This window comes from Tachysurus fulvidraco, chromosome 20, assembly GCF_022655615.1.
Source record: "Tachysurus fulvidraco isolate hzauxx_2018 chromosome 20, HZAU_PFXX_2.0, whole genome shotgun sequence".
Classification (NCBI taxonomy): domain Eukaryota; kingdom Metazoa; phylum Chordata; class Actinopteri; order Siluriformes; family Bagridae; genus Tachysurus; species Tachysurus fulvidraco.
In genome coordinates this window covers 10,830,493-10,847,566 of record NC_062537.1, presented here as the reverse complement: position 1 = coordinate 10,847,566, position 17,074 = coordinate 10,830,493, and the positions used below count along the sequence as shown (strand labels likewise).

The window sequence follows — 17,074 nt, the reverse complement described above, 5'->3', positions numbered from 1 at the left end:
GGGCTTTTTACACCTGGTCACTTCATGCGTTTTCTGTGATCCGGTAGCTATCCGATGGTAAAAAGACCATGTGTAAATGCCCTCTGAAACGTTTTCGAGACGGATATAAATCCGATCGTTCAAACCACTTCAGGAGGTGGTCTGGGACGCATTTCAGTTGAAACTGGACAGGTGTAAATGCATGTGGTTGTTTAAGCCATATACAGTACGTTAGCGCTATACTCCTCCTAAACTGATGTACGTCACTCGCGAGTGATCTTTCACACCGGTGTCTCGTTGGGTCTTAAAATGCACTGCTGTCGCCAGCGAAAATACAGCAAGCAGTAAATGCTGTTTTTGTAGCATAACCGTCGTAACAAGTTTTTCCGTCTTCTTTTTGATTGCATTCTGAAAACCGCATACACCAAAGCGTGTTCCATTTCAATTACCCCAGAAATGAGGTAGTAGAAAGAGAGTAGAAAGATCGGATTGATATATATCCGATTCGCTAAGACACATTCATGTGGCCTAATGTAAATGGAACAGTTTTAACAAATCAGATAGCTATCGGATCAGAGAAAACACATGAAGTGACCAGGTGTAAAAAGGCCCTTTGAGATGTACTATAATCTCTACCAAGCCATGACAATGTATGTAAAAAATTCCAGCAATAGCACTGCACCTGATAACACTTAATAGAGCTACTGTATGTGAGAAAAAAAATCAGACGGTAAAGAAAACCATGTATATAAAGCCACTTGCAGACTATGATGAGAAACTGTTTTATTTTGAACATATGCAGAGGTACAGTATGCACTCACTCCTCCAGGAATTCCCCCTGCAGTTTTTTTGCTGTCGTTTAACACTAAACAAAATAAAAAAATAAATCCTTGCACTGTGGCAAAGTGAATTCTGTCATGACCAGCATTTTGTAAAACTACTTTCAAGCCATGGGTTGCATGTCACAATCCAATCCCACTCAGCTAGTTTAGTGTCAGATCAGCGGTGCATGCCAGCTCAAAGAGGCCGATCCAGACTCATTTCAGAGGCTACTGAGATGAACATTGTGATGAGATACTGTTGTAGATAATAGTGTAACATTATGTTATTAGGAGCATCGTGCCAAGCTTTGCATTCTCTGATGTAGGGCAGACGATAATAGCTTAGCTGCCAGCTTGTCCAGACGAATACATTTTAAGACATTGTACGTCTTTACCTAGTGAAATATTATACACAGATTTATTATTTTGCACATTTATTCCAGCACTTTATTTACAATTGTCTCTAGCCTAAAAATGCAATTGAAGCTGAATTTAACTGAAGTATAGATTGATTTTTTTTTCTGCACTTAACAACTTAAAAAAAAGTGATACCCTGAAATAGTTTTTGATTTGGTTTTGGGAAACAGTAAGACTACATTCATATGTATGGCATTTGGCAGATGCGACTAACAGTAATACTTTTGCATCACTGGAAAAAACCTCTAGTATTATATCGGTATAACAAGAGAAACTGATTCTCCATCCATATAACATCTGGCCAGTGGTCTCTTTTCCCCTTTAGCCTGTTAGATGGGGTGAAAGGATATGATGAATTGTACAGAGCAGCAGATGAGCTGAGTGCATATGGTAGATTTGTGCTGATAGAATGGCTAATGAGTATAGGAACAAGGTAGGAATAGCTAATAAACTGAGTGTGTACTGTAGCTTCAAGTCTATAAGTCCTAATAGAGCTACATTAGCATAAAATGTGCTATCCATATGATGCTCATTGCATCATTTCACTCATAAAGGATGCAAGGGAATAACAAGGGATGAGCCTGGGAATGATGTCTCTGTTAAATTAAGCATTACCAAGCAAATACACTGTAATATGAATAAAGTTAAATGGATTGATGCATCATTAAATAAAGTACTTACAGTATCTGTAATTTAAGGAACTATATCTGTAATATAAGGATATATTTTGTAATAAAATTCTGAGTTTTTGTTCAAAGTACTTTAACTGACATGTTGGTATTATTTGTTTGTTTCTATGTTTGTTCATTCATCCAATCGAACAACTAACGTCGGTCAATGCTTTAGTACATTAACCACAAAATATAGTATAGCCGATAGTGGAATTCTGTTGGATTCGCTAGTTGGATTCTGGCCTTGTTTAATCTTTGCCCAAAATGATGCGACAGTGCTTTAGTAATTTAGTCTCTACTGTACATTCTGTTGAAGAAGATCATCATCCAAAGCTTCAACTTTCATGCAAATCAAATTAAAGATATTGATGTGTGTGTTCTGGTAAGGATACGCTGCATTGTGCTAAGAATTACAAACAAGCTGAAAGAAAAAGATTAAATAAATAAATAAAAATCACTGATCCTAAGTTATCCTTGCAATATACAATTCTGTTTGGAAATATCTAAAGTAGTTAAAAAAAGAAAGATTTTCTTTATTTTGAACAACCAAACTGCAATAACCTTCATTTGTCATCACCAGATGGAAGTTTTTTCTTTGATTATTTGTAAACTTTAGAGAAAACTCGGGTCAAAACGTCAGGTTTCAGATTGCGCCCTTCTCTAACACATTGTGCGTCTCTCCTTGTATTACCGCTAATCAATAGAGCAGATCGATGCCACGGAAGACGATGAGGCCTTTTTACCCTTTTACAAGCCTGTCCAACCACTACCATCCACCACAGAAATAGATGTAGCACTAATCCAAGACAAGATCTAGAAGTGTTCGGTTTAGGGGGAAGGATGAGGAGAAATGATCCTAGCCACAGGACATGATGGTAAGGAGCCAGAAAAGCAAACAGCTTGGAGAGAAATCTGAAAAACACCAAAGCCAATTGCTCAAATTAGGACTGCTGTGGTATAGAGAGTACCTGTATCAGTGTATTTATGAATGTCTTTCAAATCCATTTATAATATCCTCTATAACCTTATCTACAAATACAAAGCTAGACAATTAATAAATATTCTAGCAATTTACTGGACTAAAAGATCTAATACTTGTCCTTCCAATACAATGTTTCACAGTGAAATAAATGTCCTCTAACGTCATGGATTTTCTAATCATTAATCAGACGCCATAACATCCCAGATTTTGTCGTATTGAGTTACCCAGTCACCATGGCATGTATTTTCCTTCTGTTCCACCCTTAGCTTAAACATCACTCAAGTTACGATGTGGCTCCCTTATCTCATCTGCCTTTCTGTTCATTCGTGTGAAATACCTTGAGGGAGAAACATGCATATGTTCTCATTATAGTGTCTTTTGGTGCTCAGTGCTCACTCTATTCATCACCAGCTTCTGTCTGCTTTAATGTTTAAACCTGCTCCACACAGCTGGGTTTAAAAATCGTGTCCAGATACACTCACCACATGGACAATGCTGGCTCTAGTACAGGATGCTGGGCAAAACCAGCCTTTCTCCAGAGAATGCTTCGGGGAGAGATTTCCAAATCAACCCCCAAAGCCTGTTTTAGTCTGCATCCTACCATACTTATAATGTGCACACCAATAACTGCCAACTCCTCTTCTTTTTTTTGCTATTTATATCTCTGAAACTGATGGTTTTTCAATTACAGATCACATATTTTCGATATTATCAATATTCAAGGTTTCCAATCTCTAACCTTTGCCTTCCCTCACTTGCACAGAAATAGATACTAATCCAAGACAAGATATAGATGTTTGTTTTACGTGGAAAGAATAAGGAGAAATGATCCTACCCTCAGGACATAATGGTAAGGGCCAGAAAAGAAAAACACCAAAGCCAGTTGCTCAAAATAGGACTGTTGTAGTATAAAGCACCTGTATCAGTGTATACAGTCTATTTACAGTATATGACCATACACACTAAATGTTGGCTGCCAAACACAAAGAGAGTCACTGGTATGACAAAAATCTAGCATTCTCTTCCTGTCTGTAACTAGTAACACACCGGTCATGTAAGTGCGTATGACGGCAAGACAAAAAGTGTTATCAGTCGAATGTTTTCCCTTCCAACTCTCACTGCACTACTACAATCACACAATTGTAGTGGTTGGGTAAAACCTTCCTGTCATAGATTTTTAGATGTAACAGATGCACATGCAGACTTTAATTGTGGAAGGTGCAACAGAACGAACAGTAAATACAACATAAACAGCAAATCATACAGATTATGATTACAAGGCAAAGCAACAAGGCAAAACGTCAGCAAAAGCATAACAGAGAGGTACACAGTAACTAGAAGTTAAATAATGGTGCAAATCAAGGTGAAAGGAGTAACAGCTCGGGCTGGAAGTCACACATGTGACCAGGTCATGTCACATGCAGGGCTTGATGGGTAAAGCAGCCCAGCACCCATTTAGCAATATTATGACACCTTCAAATTGTTCATATTTGCTCAGTTTGTACTATATGTAGTTCATGTTCATGTAAAGTTACATTTAACATTTTAAAGTCAATATTATTTTGCTTATTCTTTCTTTCTTTTTTACTTTATTCTCTTATTAATTCTACTGTTCATCATTACCTGTACATATAATCTTATTTATTGCACTACAGGTTGTATGCTAAATGCATTTGGTTGACTCTGTATTTTGTACTTTGTACTCTGACAATGACAGTAAAGTCAAACCTAACAAAAATAACAAACAACCGATCTTAACAAAAATACTGAAAATAACAAATGAAAATGTTTTTGGACCTGAAAATTGCATTCTAGTACAACCTCCTATTTTTTCTGCTTAGTATGTTTCTCATTTTAAGGGCCACTCCAAAATGACTGTCAATAGATAAGGTTGTAGCAAGACCTCCGCAAGTCCCCAAATGACCGTAAACTTAAAAACCCACAGCTTCCTCAGCATGCAAAGCTATCTGAAACGATTTCTTTTACAACCCATAAAAATCTGTTTCTAAATCTAAACAGCTTAGGTAGTATACATAACATTACCATATGTCCTATATTGTATATCAAAAATAAGCATTTGATTTTGCTCCAGTAAAAATGGATTATACATTATGCATAACAGCTGTTAGCTAATTCACAAGCTTGCTAATTACCATAGTAGCTAGTTCTCTAGCCAGTAACAACAGTATACTGTAAACTGATATGGCTCTGTGGATGAGGCAATATCATATACAGATTGGCAATATTTCTGCATTCACTTCTAAGGTTCTAAGGGCTAATTTATTCAAAAATTAAAAAAAAAGAAGAAACAACCTCCACACCGTTGTGTAGGTGATACACACGTCTGGGTTGTGAAAGACAGAGAAAAACAGTATGTAAACACAGAGAGAAATGTTGATGTAATAATCCCTATTGCCAATAAGTAGAGAGAGTTTCAATCCTACGTTCGGATCCGAGTTTGCTGAGTCTTTAAATTTTTTTATACTCGAGCTGTTTCACTTACATTGCTAAGCCAAGTGAACAACAAAACAATACTCTGCTTAACAGTTGATGCTCTTATTAATACTATAAATGTAAACAAACAAACAAACAAACAAACAAATAAATGTTCTTTTTTGGTAGATTTCTAACCTCTGTTCTCCCAGTGTTTTGTCACATTGACTATAATTTCCATATTTGTAATGTAATGTCATGATAACCTTTAATCAATACCGAGTGACAACAGTAGGTGGGCTGGATGTATGTGAAGCAGAAATGTTTTTAGCAGAGATGTGTTATGACGAGGAAGAGGGAGGTTGGTGGGGTAAGTAGTACTTAGAGCAGGCTGAGTAGTTAAATATGAGAGGCACATTAACACGATATATTTAATATTCGCAAAACAAATCACTAAAATACTATTATCGCTATTATGTATTATGTATTACACAACACAATATATTTAGCCTAATAATAATAATAATAATAATAATAATAATAATAATAATAATAATAATAATAATAGCCTAAATGTGAAATTATGAAATTATGAGCATTATGAAATTAAAATTCCTATTTATTTGTATGCATCGTTATTCATTCTAAGTCCTTTTAATTTATGATATTATTTTATTTCTTTTAGCTAATTTAATGGATCAGTCCCTGTAAGAAGAACTCTGTTATATACAGTATTTACAGCTGAAACAAAATAAACCTTAAATTAATCAGCTCTTCTGTGCTTTAGCAATTTAATAATATGATAAGGGGAAATCACAAACAAGTAATTACATTGTAATCTAGGCTCCTTTTTTTTTTTGCAAGACTACAACACGTTTTATTAGAAGCTCAAATGCTAATTAACACTTGGTGTATCTAATCTCTTAAAATAAATTGCCTTATCTTATTTATTTGTTTAGTTGTTTTGCATAAGGAGTAATTAGTGTCAGGACTAAGCGCCAAAAGTTAATGAACGGGAGATAAGAAGGTGTTTAATTTAAAAAAAAAAATAAATAAGAAAGAGAAAAAGCTTTTTTTTCACAACATAAAAATCTTGTTTTTCACTTAATCCCTAACTGCTAAGAAAAAAAGCTGATTAAAATAAAATGGTATTTTTTTTTTACAGAAAATTATCTTGTTTCAAAATAATACATTGAGTCTTTCTGCGTCAGGAAACATACGGATTCAGGCAAAGTTTTAACTGATTTTGAAAAGAAAACGTGAAGGGAATTGCAGTGTAAATGATGACAAAAGTCTGCATTTTGACAGCTGATTTAGTGAGTGCTGGTTTTTGAATGATGGCCAGGGCTGGAGTGCTTTCTCTCTTGCTTCCTCTCCTTCTCTTCCTCCTTCTGCTGTGTGTCTTAAATCAATATCTATCAACGATTTGAAATTAAACCCAGATTAAATCCCAATTTCATCACGGGGAGTCACGTCTGGAGAGATTCGTTTAATTATATCAGTCTGCGGAAGGAGAATCGAAGTTGTTCTTCACCTTTAACCATGGCGCTGAAATGTCAAGCGAGCCAAAAACAATCTCCCGCCAGTTTTGATACCATTTTTTTAATCCCAAACAGTGAGTGATGAAAACGCTGACTGTCAAAGATAATTTTTTTCTGGTGCAGAGATTAAAAATAAATAAACAAATAAATGAATAAATAAATGACTGCAACAGTTTACAAATCTCCAAAACCACCTGAGAGAAGATTGCCTCTGAAAAGCTGTTTACCTTGGACGACAAGATGAACTTTGGTGGACTCGGGTTTCTTGTTCGTGAGGATGGAGCACACGTACGGCCCTTCATCGTGCAGGTTCACGTCCAGGATCTTTATACTGTACTCTGTCACTGCTGTGTTATTCAGCAGGACAACTCGTGGGTCCAGAGACCATTTCTCACTCCCCGTGAAGAGAATAGTGGTACGGTTCAGCCAGGCTACCCTCGATACCTTGCTGTCCACATTGCATCTGTTGAAACACGAGAAGAAAAAAAACAAGATTAGGTCATTAAGCAATGCATTTTCCTGCTATCACTTTTGCTTGGACAGATGACCTTGTTTGAAATTAAAGTCATTTTCCCCATTCTTTCATTCTTCTTTTTCATTCTTTTTTTCTCCAGCATCCACCAAAGACGGTATTGTTTTATATCATACAATCAATAAGTATATTAGGACTTCAGTATCTAGACTTCAGAAGATAAAGTGCACTATAAAAATATTTCAATCCGCCTTTACTCGACAGAATTAATTTCTAAACCATAAGTGATATACAGGACACAATAAGCACAATTAAATAATTTGGATGTTGAATTGATTAGCTAAAATAAAGAGCTTGCTTTATTGTAAGAATATAATCCACTGTAAAATTAAGCAAAAGCAAACGACCAAAAATGAAAACTAATAATGACCATGCTTATAGTCCGTATAACCTCATGTATGCAAGCCTGTTATTGCTTTTATACAACAGCTCTATAAACAAGAAACCAATATTGAGTAACTCACATTCCAGACACAATATAGCCAAATGTTCTGTTTCGTTTTGCTATACTGGCAGAAACAGATCCCTAAGAAGCTACACTCACTGGCTTGCTTCCTTACATTGATTTGAAAATATGGAAGATATTTAAAGCTTCACATAAAGTAACTGACATCAGACAGAATGTGTTTTTATGCTTATATTATAAGCAGGAGCTTTTGAGGTGCAAGTACGACTCAAGGAAAATGTACTTCAATAGAATACAAGTGTAGAAGAATATCAGTAAATTACATATTTGTACCTTAAGGACTATTATTGTACCTTTGAGGAGAAATTTATATTGCATAGATTTAGAAATTCTCCCCAAAATATGACTGAATAAACAAAGTCTCTGAGCTGGGGAAATGATCTAATGAAACATAATGAGCTCTGTAGCAGCACCTGAGGCATCATATTAACCAAAAATAGAGCTGCAAAGTCACCTAAAATGGCCGAATACGGCAGCCCCTTTCTCGGACACCGTAGATCGCAGAGGCACAGGGCACAGTGTTTGAAAGCTATTGAAAATCTATTTTTAACTATTAGAACATGGTTATATAACTGTATAACCTATAATACATGCCAGTTTTTGTGATATGGAGCTGTCTATATATTTTAACTGTATTTAACTGTAACTGGGCTGCACAGACTGGGAAGTAATAATTTGAGCTACAGTACACATTTCTGCAATCCACATCACTACAATCTTGCATTGTCAAGAAAATATACTACTACTACTACTACTACTACTACTACTACTACTACTACTACTACTAATAATAATAATAATAATAATAATAATAGTTATCATTATTATTATTATTATTATTATTATTATTATTCAGATATAGTTCTGTTTATGGTGTTTTTCAAATTCATAAAAAAGTCAACTCAAAAATAAGTAAAACAAAATAAACATGAGAAACATACATCAAAATTTATAGATGTGATTTTAAAAAAGAACAAATAAAGGTACCAAACAAAAGAAAAATGACAAACCATGCAGAGGACAGATCTAGCACACCAAATTATTAATAGCATTACATACATCCACCATAAGGTCTTTATTGATACATATCTAGATAAATGATAAGATTGTGATATTAATAACATATGTCATGTTTTGTAAGTGTATCATGTGGATGCAGAAGTGCAGAAAAGAACAGCAGTATCTGCTGACAACCAGAGATACACTTTCTCCTATTCAGTAGTACTAATGACAGAAGGAGGCCACTGGAAAATCGATTATATTTGCAACTGCTAAAGAAAATCTGATAAAAAGTGCAACATTTACAGAAAATAATCCTGTAACCCCATAGCACATTTCCTGGCAGACTGTTTTGATGCAGGAATGATCCGGACGCAGGTGATGTTAATAGATTTCGAGACGCAAATGTAATGCCACCATGAGGCAATAGAACAGACCCAGAAATCAGCTTCCATAATGCTGCAACTTCAGCAGTGCAGCTCATCCACTCCGCCCCCTCCACCCCAGGGAAACCCTGAAATAGGCTTGTGTCTGCCACGTGCATAGGAGAGAAGCCTCCTCAGTGCTCAACACTGTCCTTGCTTATCAGTAAAGAGCAGAGGATGCACAAGGTAGCAGGCCAGTGTGACTTGGCCAGGTAGCTGGTGACACTTACAAAGCTCATGTAGCAAAGCGGAATGACGCTTACAATATACCGAAAAGATTTCTAAGATTTCTATCCAAGCAGTGCCAGGTCGTTTACATGTTCATGCCTATAATATCCCTTAGGCATGCTTTATTTTCCCTCTCAAGGACATATCCACAACAAGGTCAAAAGCATTAAGCAGATTATCTAAGAGCATTTATTACCATCATCCTGCACTCCTTAAAAAAAAAGCCATGAAAGCCCTTTGGAAAAAATCTGTGAATTTTCAGGGTAACAATGCATCATGTGAAATGGAAGCTTTTTTTTTTTCTTCAGAGTATTCTTCAGAGCGATGAGCTCATCTAGAGAGTGTTAATCTGCACGAATGAATGAGGACTTGGAGGACTAGAGGAATACAAAAACACCCGATTTGGCTGTTTAGAATATTCATGCATGCTCTGCAGTTTTTGTGTCAGAATTGTATAGCTGTAGAAAACTACCATAGATTTTACTTCTGGCTTTGCAATAACCTTAAATACTAAATGTTTATTAAGCTGTAAAACTTGTATTGCATACAGTGCTAACGATTCTAGGTAACTTTTCACCGCTGTGGTCTTTTTTTTCTTCTTTTTTCTGTTAACATCTGTTTTTCTTCTAAGCATACTAAATCATGCTAACTAGAAAGGACATTCCCCAGATTTATTAGGTCATTAATTCAGTATGCAGAGGCCTCCTTCATCAAATCAAGGCTGTTCATCCAGGCATGTCTTAATGTGTCCCATGATGATAAGTAATTCTACCACCTGCTGCCTGTAATTCTAGCACCACTTCTACCATACTGGCTAGGCTTTAACCCACCAGCACCAATGTAGTATTGCTTCTATTGCCAGGAAGAAGGGTTGTCATTTTTATTTTCATGATCGAGAAAAGGTTTTCGAGGTCATAATGCATTAGATGGAATTTCATCAATTCTGTCAACATCCTTGTGTTCTTTCAAACAAGGCTCTTCTACAAAAGTATTTAAAGTGGAAAAAGTGGGAAAAAGAAAGTCAATCCAAGCCACCAATATTGAAAAGTAACAGCAGTTTCCTTGAAGGCAGTGTCTCCATTATCGAGCACTGACAAGATGAGATCAAGCCTCATTCACTAGACTAATGGCACTGTCACACTGCTACCATGCAGTCTACTCTAATGGATTGTCAGGCACCTTGGTGTAGGGTCGTTAATATAAAGAAATATCCCCACTACTCAAGTGCATCCTATAAAACATAGATGGATTACCAATACATTCTAAACTGTCTTTATGCACAGACAATACTGAAGTTCTCAAAGAAACTAAACTCATCAAGCATAGCAGTGTCAGTGGCTTTAAGATAATCACAAACACAAAAAAAAAAAATTGTCCATGCTTATAAAAGCTTAAAACAGTTATTTTAACAGTTAACCAGTGCAATTTAAAGTAGATTCGAGAATCAGATTTTGATTTGTCACGTACAGAGTAATATTTCGTATACAATTTGCAGTGAAATGAAAACCCGGGCACTTCTCCTTATACTGTGCGTATTAGTAACTAATGTAAAAAAGTATACAAATTAATACAAATAATAGGAACTACGTAATAGGAAGAAAAAATAGAATGAGATGTAATTTATGTGACATGTTATTTAGTAACATGATGTGTAACTATGTTATATGTAATAACGCTAGAGAATGTGCAAGAATTATGGAATAGAAAGAGATTTATTTAATGAACATATACTGTAAGTAACTACTGTAACATGTAGTAACAGTGTTAATCCATTAAGCTCATTTCCACGACTGCATAAACCAGATTAATTTCAATAATACTTGCTTGTGTACTTTCCATGGAATATTATAATATCATGTTTTTTTCATATTCTTGGTAATATTGTATATAGCTAACTAAGACATGACATCATATAACACTCTTTTCCACACATAAGCGAAACCTTGTGGAAGGGGCTCCAGTGTGGCGCAACAAAAAAGCATTAGCCAATTCATCCAGCAATCGTCTAGTCGAATCAATGCTGCCAGAGTCGTCCATGGCTGGTAATACAAGAGAGCAATATTGACTGTGCTGTCTGGGTAGGAGGGGCAGAAGACTCTCTCTCCTATCAATAATGCTTACACTAGCTATACGCAGGTATTTGAGGCGGATACGGATTTTAACCGAATATGCCTCAGAGGATGGATGTTAGCTTTCACACTCCCTAGCTGGTGGCTGATATGGTATATGATAGGAGAAAGCAGTTTGATGGGTGGAAGGGATATCATGTGATACTTGAGTGGGGCGTTCAGCTATACTGATGTGTGCCCAAGTGTCTTTTGTGACATAAGAAAAAGCATCTTATAGAAGTTTACTTGTGAATCCCTTTCCTGGTCAGTCGAATTGTTTCTAATAGGACATGAATGCTGTAGACGTGAAAGCAGCACAAGGTCAGTGGAGGGAGAACACAGCGGGAGAAAGATAGCAAAGAAAGGCAACATCAAATTATCAGAGACACGGTGAGGTAAAATATGGATACAGATCTCACATAATAATCTCCTTTCCAATTAATGCTTTCCGTGTTTTTTTATCCTAAATGTTTGGTTTCTATTAACATAGTTTCAATTATAAATAAAGCTGGGAAAATTTGCATTTTTTTTACACATACTATACTGGAGAACATGACCATTACCAACCAACACCAATAAAGGGATCAATCCAATTGAATCCAGTAACACATAGAATTTAACTGAACCTGTACAATATATCAAACTACAACTGTCTTTCCATTCACAACTACACATTCACTGAGTATAGAAACTTCTTCAGTGATGTAAATGAGTGGTTTTGCATCGATCGGCTTTTCACTTTTGCACTCTATCACTCTTGATATGATTCCACGCTTTCTTTCTGCAGAAGACAATTCCACAATCTGCAGATTAAAAGTCTTGATAAACCAAAAGTAGGAGGGCTTATTTGTTGGAGATGCATCTTATTCTGTAACATATTCCGTATAAGCAATATCTCAAGGGGATGATGATATATGGGATGATGCACATTTAAAGAAGCGTGTGCATTTAATGTGCATGAATAATGTAAATTCATGATAAAAAGGTAAATAAATGTCTTGATAGAATGTACATCAAATCATTATGATGTCAGTATTCATTTTATGCTAAACTGCATCTGCAGTCAAGGATTCAAATAAAGAGGACATAATAATAAAGATTTTAAAGTGGTAGTGACAGTTTTAGGAGTAGAAGTGACAGGGCGATTGGCAGGTGAGTTACAGATTGCTGAAAGGTGAGGAAGCAGATATTTTGGGTAAGATATTTGACCAATATTTCTGGCAGGTCAAATATCTTACTCAAAATATCTGCAAAAACATATATACTATATCAGCATATGACGACACCCTCACCTTTACCTTTCTGTCAATGGTAATATTGTGTCACAAGGTCCTACAACATAACCCTTAATAGATTCAGTAAATATAATCAAGTCCTGTATAATATTTACTCATTAATTAGTCTTATAGTGTAAAATAAGACTAGCTATATATTTTGTCATACATTATTTTAGCTACCACTTATGTAGCATAGCATAACATTGGAATTAACGCACTATAAACAAAAGAGCTAAAGCTACAAAGAGGCAAGCGACAAACTGAAAAAACAGGTAACCATGACCCATAAGGAAGAAAGACAAGTCATGGCAGAGACAAAAACATGAACTGCAACAAGATGCACATGGCAAGTATTTTAAAATTTATTGTCTGGACTGACATTTTAACAGTGATTTTGTTTTGTTTGGGTTAGTTGTTTATTTGTTTATCGGCTGACTGACTGACTGCATACTTACTTTACTTACTGAGCTACTTAATTACTCACTGACTCACTCAGTAAGTCTCATACAATTCCTGTTTCAGCTATTCTCAGCTATTCTCCTTTCAGTGAATCACAATGTAATATGTATAAAAGTATAAACAAACAACATAATTGTGACCTCATCACATTTATGAATAAATCTGCCATCATTTCTTAAAACTGATGGTTTTTTTATGAGTTGTAAACAGCTCCACAGGTCTAAAAGCCACCATTAACTTATACAATAAATACAAGAACATGACCTACGTAAACGATTCAGAGTACTTGATTGAGATGCACTGGTAGCCAGGAAAAAAAAATAAATAAAAAATACACATCATCTATTTCCAATTGAATTGAATATTTCTAATTGAATAGTTTATAAAATAGTAGTTATACTCCTACAATCCAATTGCAGCCTAATAAATTATCTGTCAGTGTTGCTGATGTTTAGAGCAGACAGTGCTTTCCTGACTGTCACAATCATCACGTACACTATCTCTGCTCATCCCATATCTGACCTCATCCAATCTGACCTCATCCAATCACCATATAGACTAATTACATAGAGCTCCTGTCCCAATGATATGTTCACTCTCAATTGCGCCGAAATATAAAGTAATCTGTTTCTAATATCTATTTGGCACTTTTGAACACAAATTTATTATAGACAATTATATGCAGTGAAAAGCTAACAGTGGGACATGGTCTGTTAGCTGTGATTAAAGTATTGTTCTTAAATATTTCTTCTTGTACTGTTTTATTTAAACTTCAGGTGGTCGTTTTTATGATAAAAGCAGTGAATGGATTTCTTGTTCAAAGTAATGTATTCATTGTTAAAGACTAAAAAAGGTCTGCTTTAAACTTTGCTTCAGTGCTTACCCTGGTAAATTATGGCACTGATATTTTTTATATTTTTGGACTAAAACTGTCATTCAATGACTCGAATAGTCTTACAGCCATAACAGTGTTCGAAAGATAACAACCTTATTCCAGATATACTGAAACACATTGTCTCTACTGATATATTACAAACATAATCCACAATCCGTGATGTTAAAGCAGCCTTCATTCCAGCGCAGTTCTCTATTTTACACAACAACAAGGACAACCTGATGAATGATACATACAGAGTTGGTCATTTGTTACAAAGCCTGCCAGACTTGTATTCCTATCTGGCATCTAATTCGCATGCATTCCTTCTGAGCTTTTAATGATTGCAGATCATTTTCAGCAGATGTCTGTGTGGTCTGAAAAGAGAGATTAACAACAGGCAGATTGTTAAAGACCATTACATCTGAGGCAACAGATCATGTCAGCTCAAAATTAAGTTGCCACTTCTAATTTCTGCTTTAATTAAAAAAAAAAATAAAAAAAAAATAAAATAATAATAATAATAATAATAATAATAATAATAATAATAATAATAATAATAAACTGAACACATTGATTTGGATATCTTTCTAGTTCGGCTGGATAGGTAAATATAAACAGGAACTATCATGAACACAAGGTGCACACTTTTATTTATGCCCAGAATGAATTTCTTAAAATATATTTTAAACAGATGAAAAAGTTATAAAACATAAAAAGTTTACCCTTTATGGTTGGAAAGTATTTTTGCTTTGAAATAACAAAAGGTTTGTGGAACTCTGCTTGTGATTGTCACTTTTTGTCACAGCGTTCAAGCTGAATGCTCTAACATTCTATTTGTGTCAGTCCTCAAAGAATGTGTCTGAGGGCTGCAGCCCACCACGATGGCTAACTAGTCATGTGGATGATTGGTCTGCACAGGAATGAGAGACTGCCATCTTTTCTGCCTGTCAGTCAATAGCGCAGAGGGGAGATGGTCTGTCAAAGCATCTAAATGCATCCATCCACTCAACAATATCTCTACAAACAAACACTCAAAGGATTTTCAGGTTGTGTTTCAGCATGAAAACATTCTTGCCAGAGGCAACAAAATAAAACTATACATTAGTTATATTTTTAACTGACATTTTGTAACTCTGGTCTAATGACTCACTCATTTTAAAGTGAAATATAGTGAAATATTAAAGTCCTAATGCACCAAATGTTCTCTAAATATTCTTTGCTGACCGTGTATTGAAAAAGGCCTGAAGGACATCTATACTGTAAGTCTTTACAAAGTCTCCAGTGTGTTTGATAAGGATTGTTTTAAAATACTCTGGTTCTGGAGAGGATGACTATTACAGTATTGAGTAAAAACTGAAAGAAGACAAACACGCCTTGGGGCAGGGTCAACCAATGAATGCGCACAAGAGAACAGAGCTTGAACAACCCAAGCAAAGCAGCTGCTGAAGGCCAGCTAAGGGAACGGAAAGCAGTCAAAAGAAACCTATAGTGGTAATGAAACAATTGCACAGTATATGTCAAACCAGAGAAACCTGAAGGACTTAGAAGTACCACCATGCAGAAAATATAAGTTTATATTTGTAGATAGGGTGTTGTGCAAGCAACAAGTGTAAAGCACTAGGAAAGCGGGGAGGAGGGACTGGAGTCAATATCAACATTACAAAAATATAGCAGCATTGACATATGTTTTGCAATAACATAGCCATTAGTCTTTTCGGGGCGGAGGCAATCCTGACTGAATCTTACCTAACAGCATGATCTAAATGACAGGAGAAAAGAACTTGGCACTGACTCCCAGGTTGGCAGTATCTGTGCTCTCCTATCTTCCTGAAATTATATTTCCAGTAGCAAGTCGGCTGCAGATCAGCAGGCAAGCACAACAGGTCTACGTGTTGGGTTTTTTCTGTTTTTTTCAGCCATCTTTGGTTATTCGAAAACTGAAAATCTTTTAAAACCAAATCTTTGCTGGTTTAACAGATACAATTTGAAGTGAGTAATGTTTGTATATTTCATTGTTGTCTTTGAAATTTGTCCAGGTATTTTGTTTAAACAAATTCATTATTGTACAGCATTGGTGATGCTGTTGCTTTAATAACAATAAAGGCAAGCATTTACCAATATTTCCTATAATAATTAATCATTAAATGTCTGATTTTTTTTTAAATTCAAAATATATCTGAAATTGACTTTTATATAGTTAATTCATGATTCTACCAGAATTGGTGAAACCATGGCAACCAGTAGTTAAGAAAAGATATGAAAGGCACCAGGTGACCAACATGAAGTAATTTGGGCAGCGTGACCCAGACTGAGACCAGCGTATGTGTGGCACCACAAGTACCACCAATAACACTATCACTAACAGGCAGCATTATGATTCACGCATTATCAAAAATATTCAGAACATTTTGATCATTTGATCATTTCTGTATTTAGGCACACAGAGTTTAAGTTCAGTTCCAAAAAATGGGCATATTGAATTTGAATGGAAATGTTTTGTCCTACTCTTTGTACATACAGTCCAATCATTATAAAAATGACAATAAACCAAATTATATTCCAGTTGTGTCCGACAAAATGGATTAAATTGATTGCTGGTATTCAGAAGCATTTGTCCATGCTAGAGAAAAGTAATCAAGAATAAAGAGCAAATCTAACAATTTCTAACAATTGTAGAAAACATAATAGTCAAATCATCTGCATTACACACAGACTGACATAGTGCTTGGTCCCCTTATTGCTGCTGGTGTGAAATGTGAATTTCTAAAACTTTTCTTTTTGGATGATATGCAAATCTGTGCATATTTTATGGAAATTGTGTGTAAAAATATGTACATGTATGGATATATGTAGGTACCT

The 17,074-nt window shown here is 35.4% G+C and overlaps 1 protein-coding gene across 2 annotated transcripts in view; it reads right to left on the bottom strand.

The window, feature by feature from the left end:
• opcml (opioid binding protein/cell adhesion molecule-like) overlaps nt 1–17,074 on the bottom strand; it is a 220,098-nt gene that overhangs the window by 62,096 nt on the left and 140,928 nt on the right. For both annotated transcript variants that reach the window (XM_027160887.2, XM_027160880.2), the window contains one exon: nt 7,072–7,307. In XM_027160887.2, the coding sequence (XP_027016688.1) occupies nt 7,072–7,307 (236 nt within the window). The remainder of the gene's footprint in view (nt 1–7,071; nt 7,308–17,074) is intronic.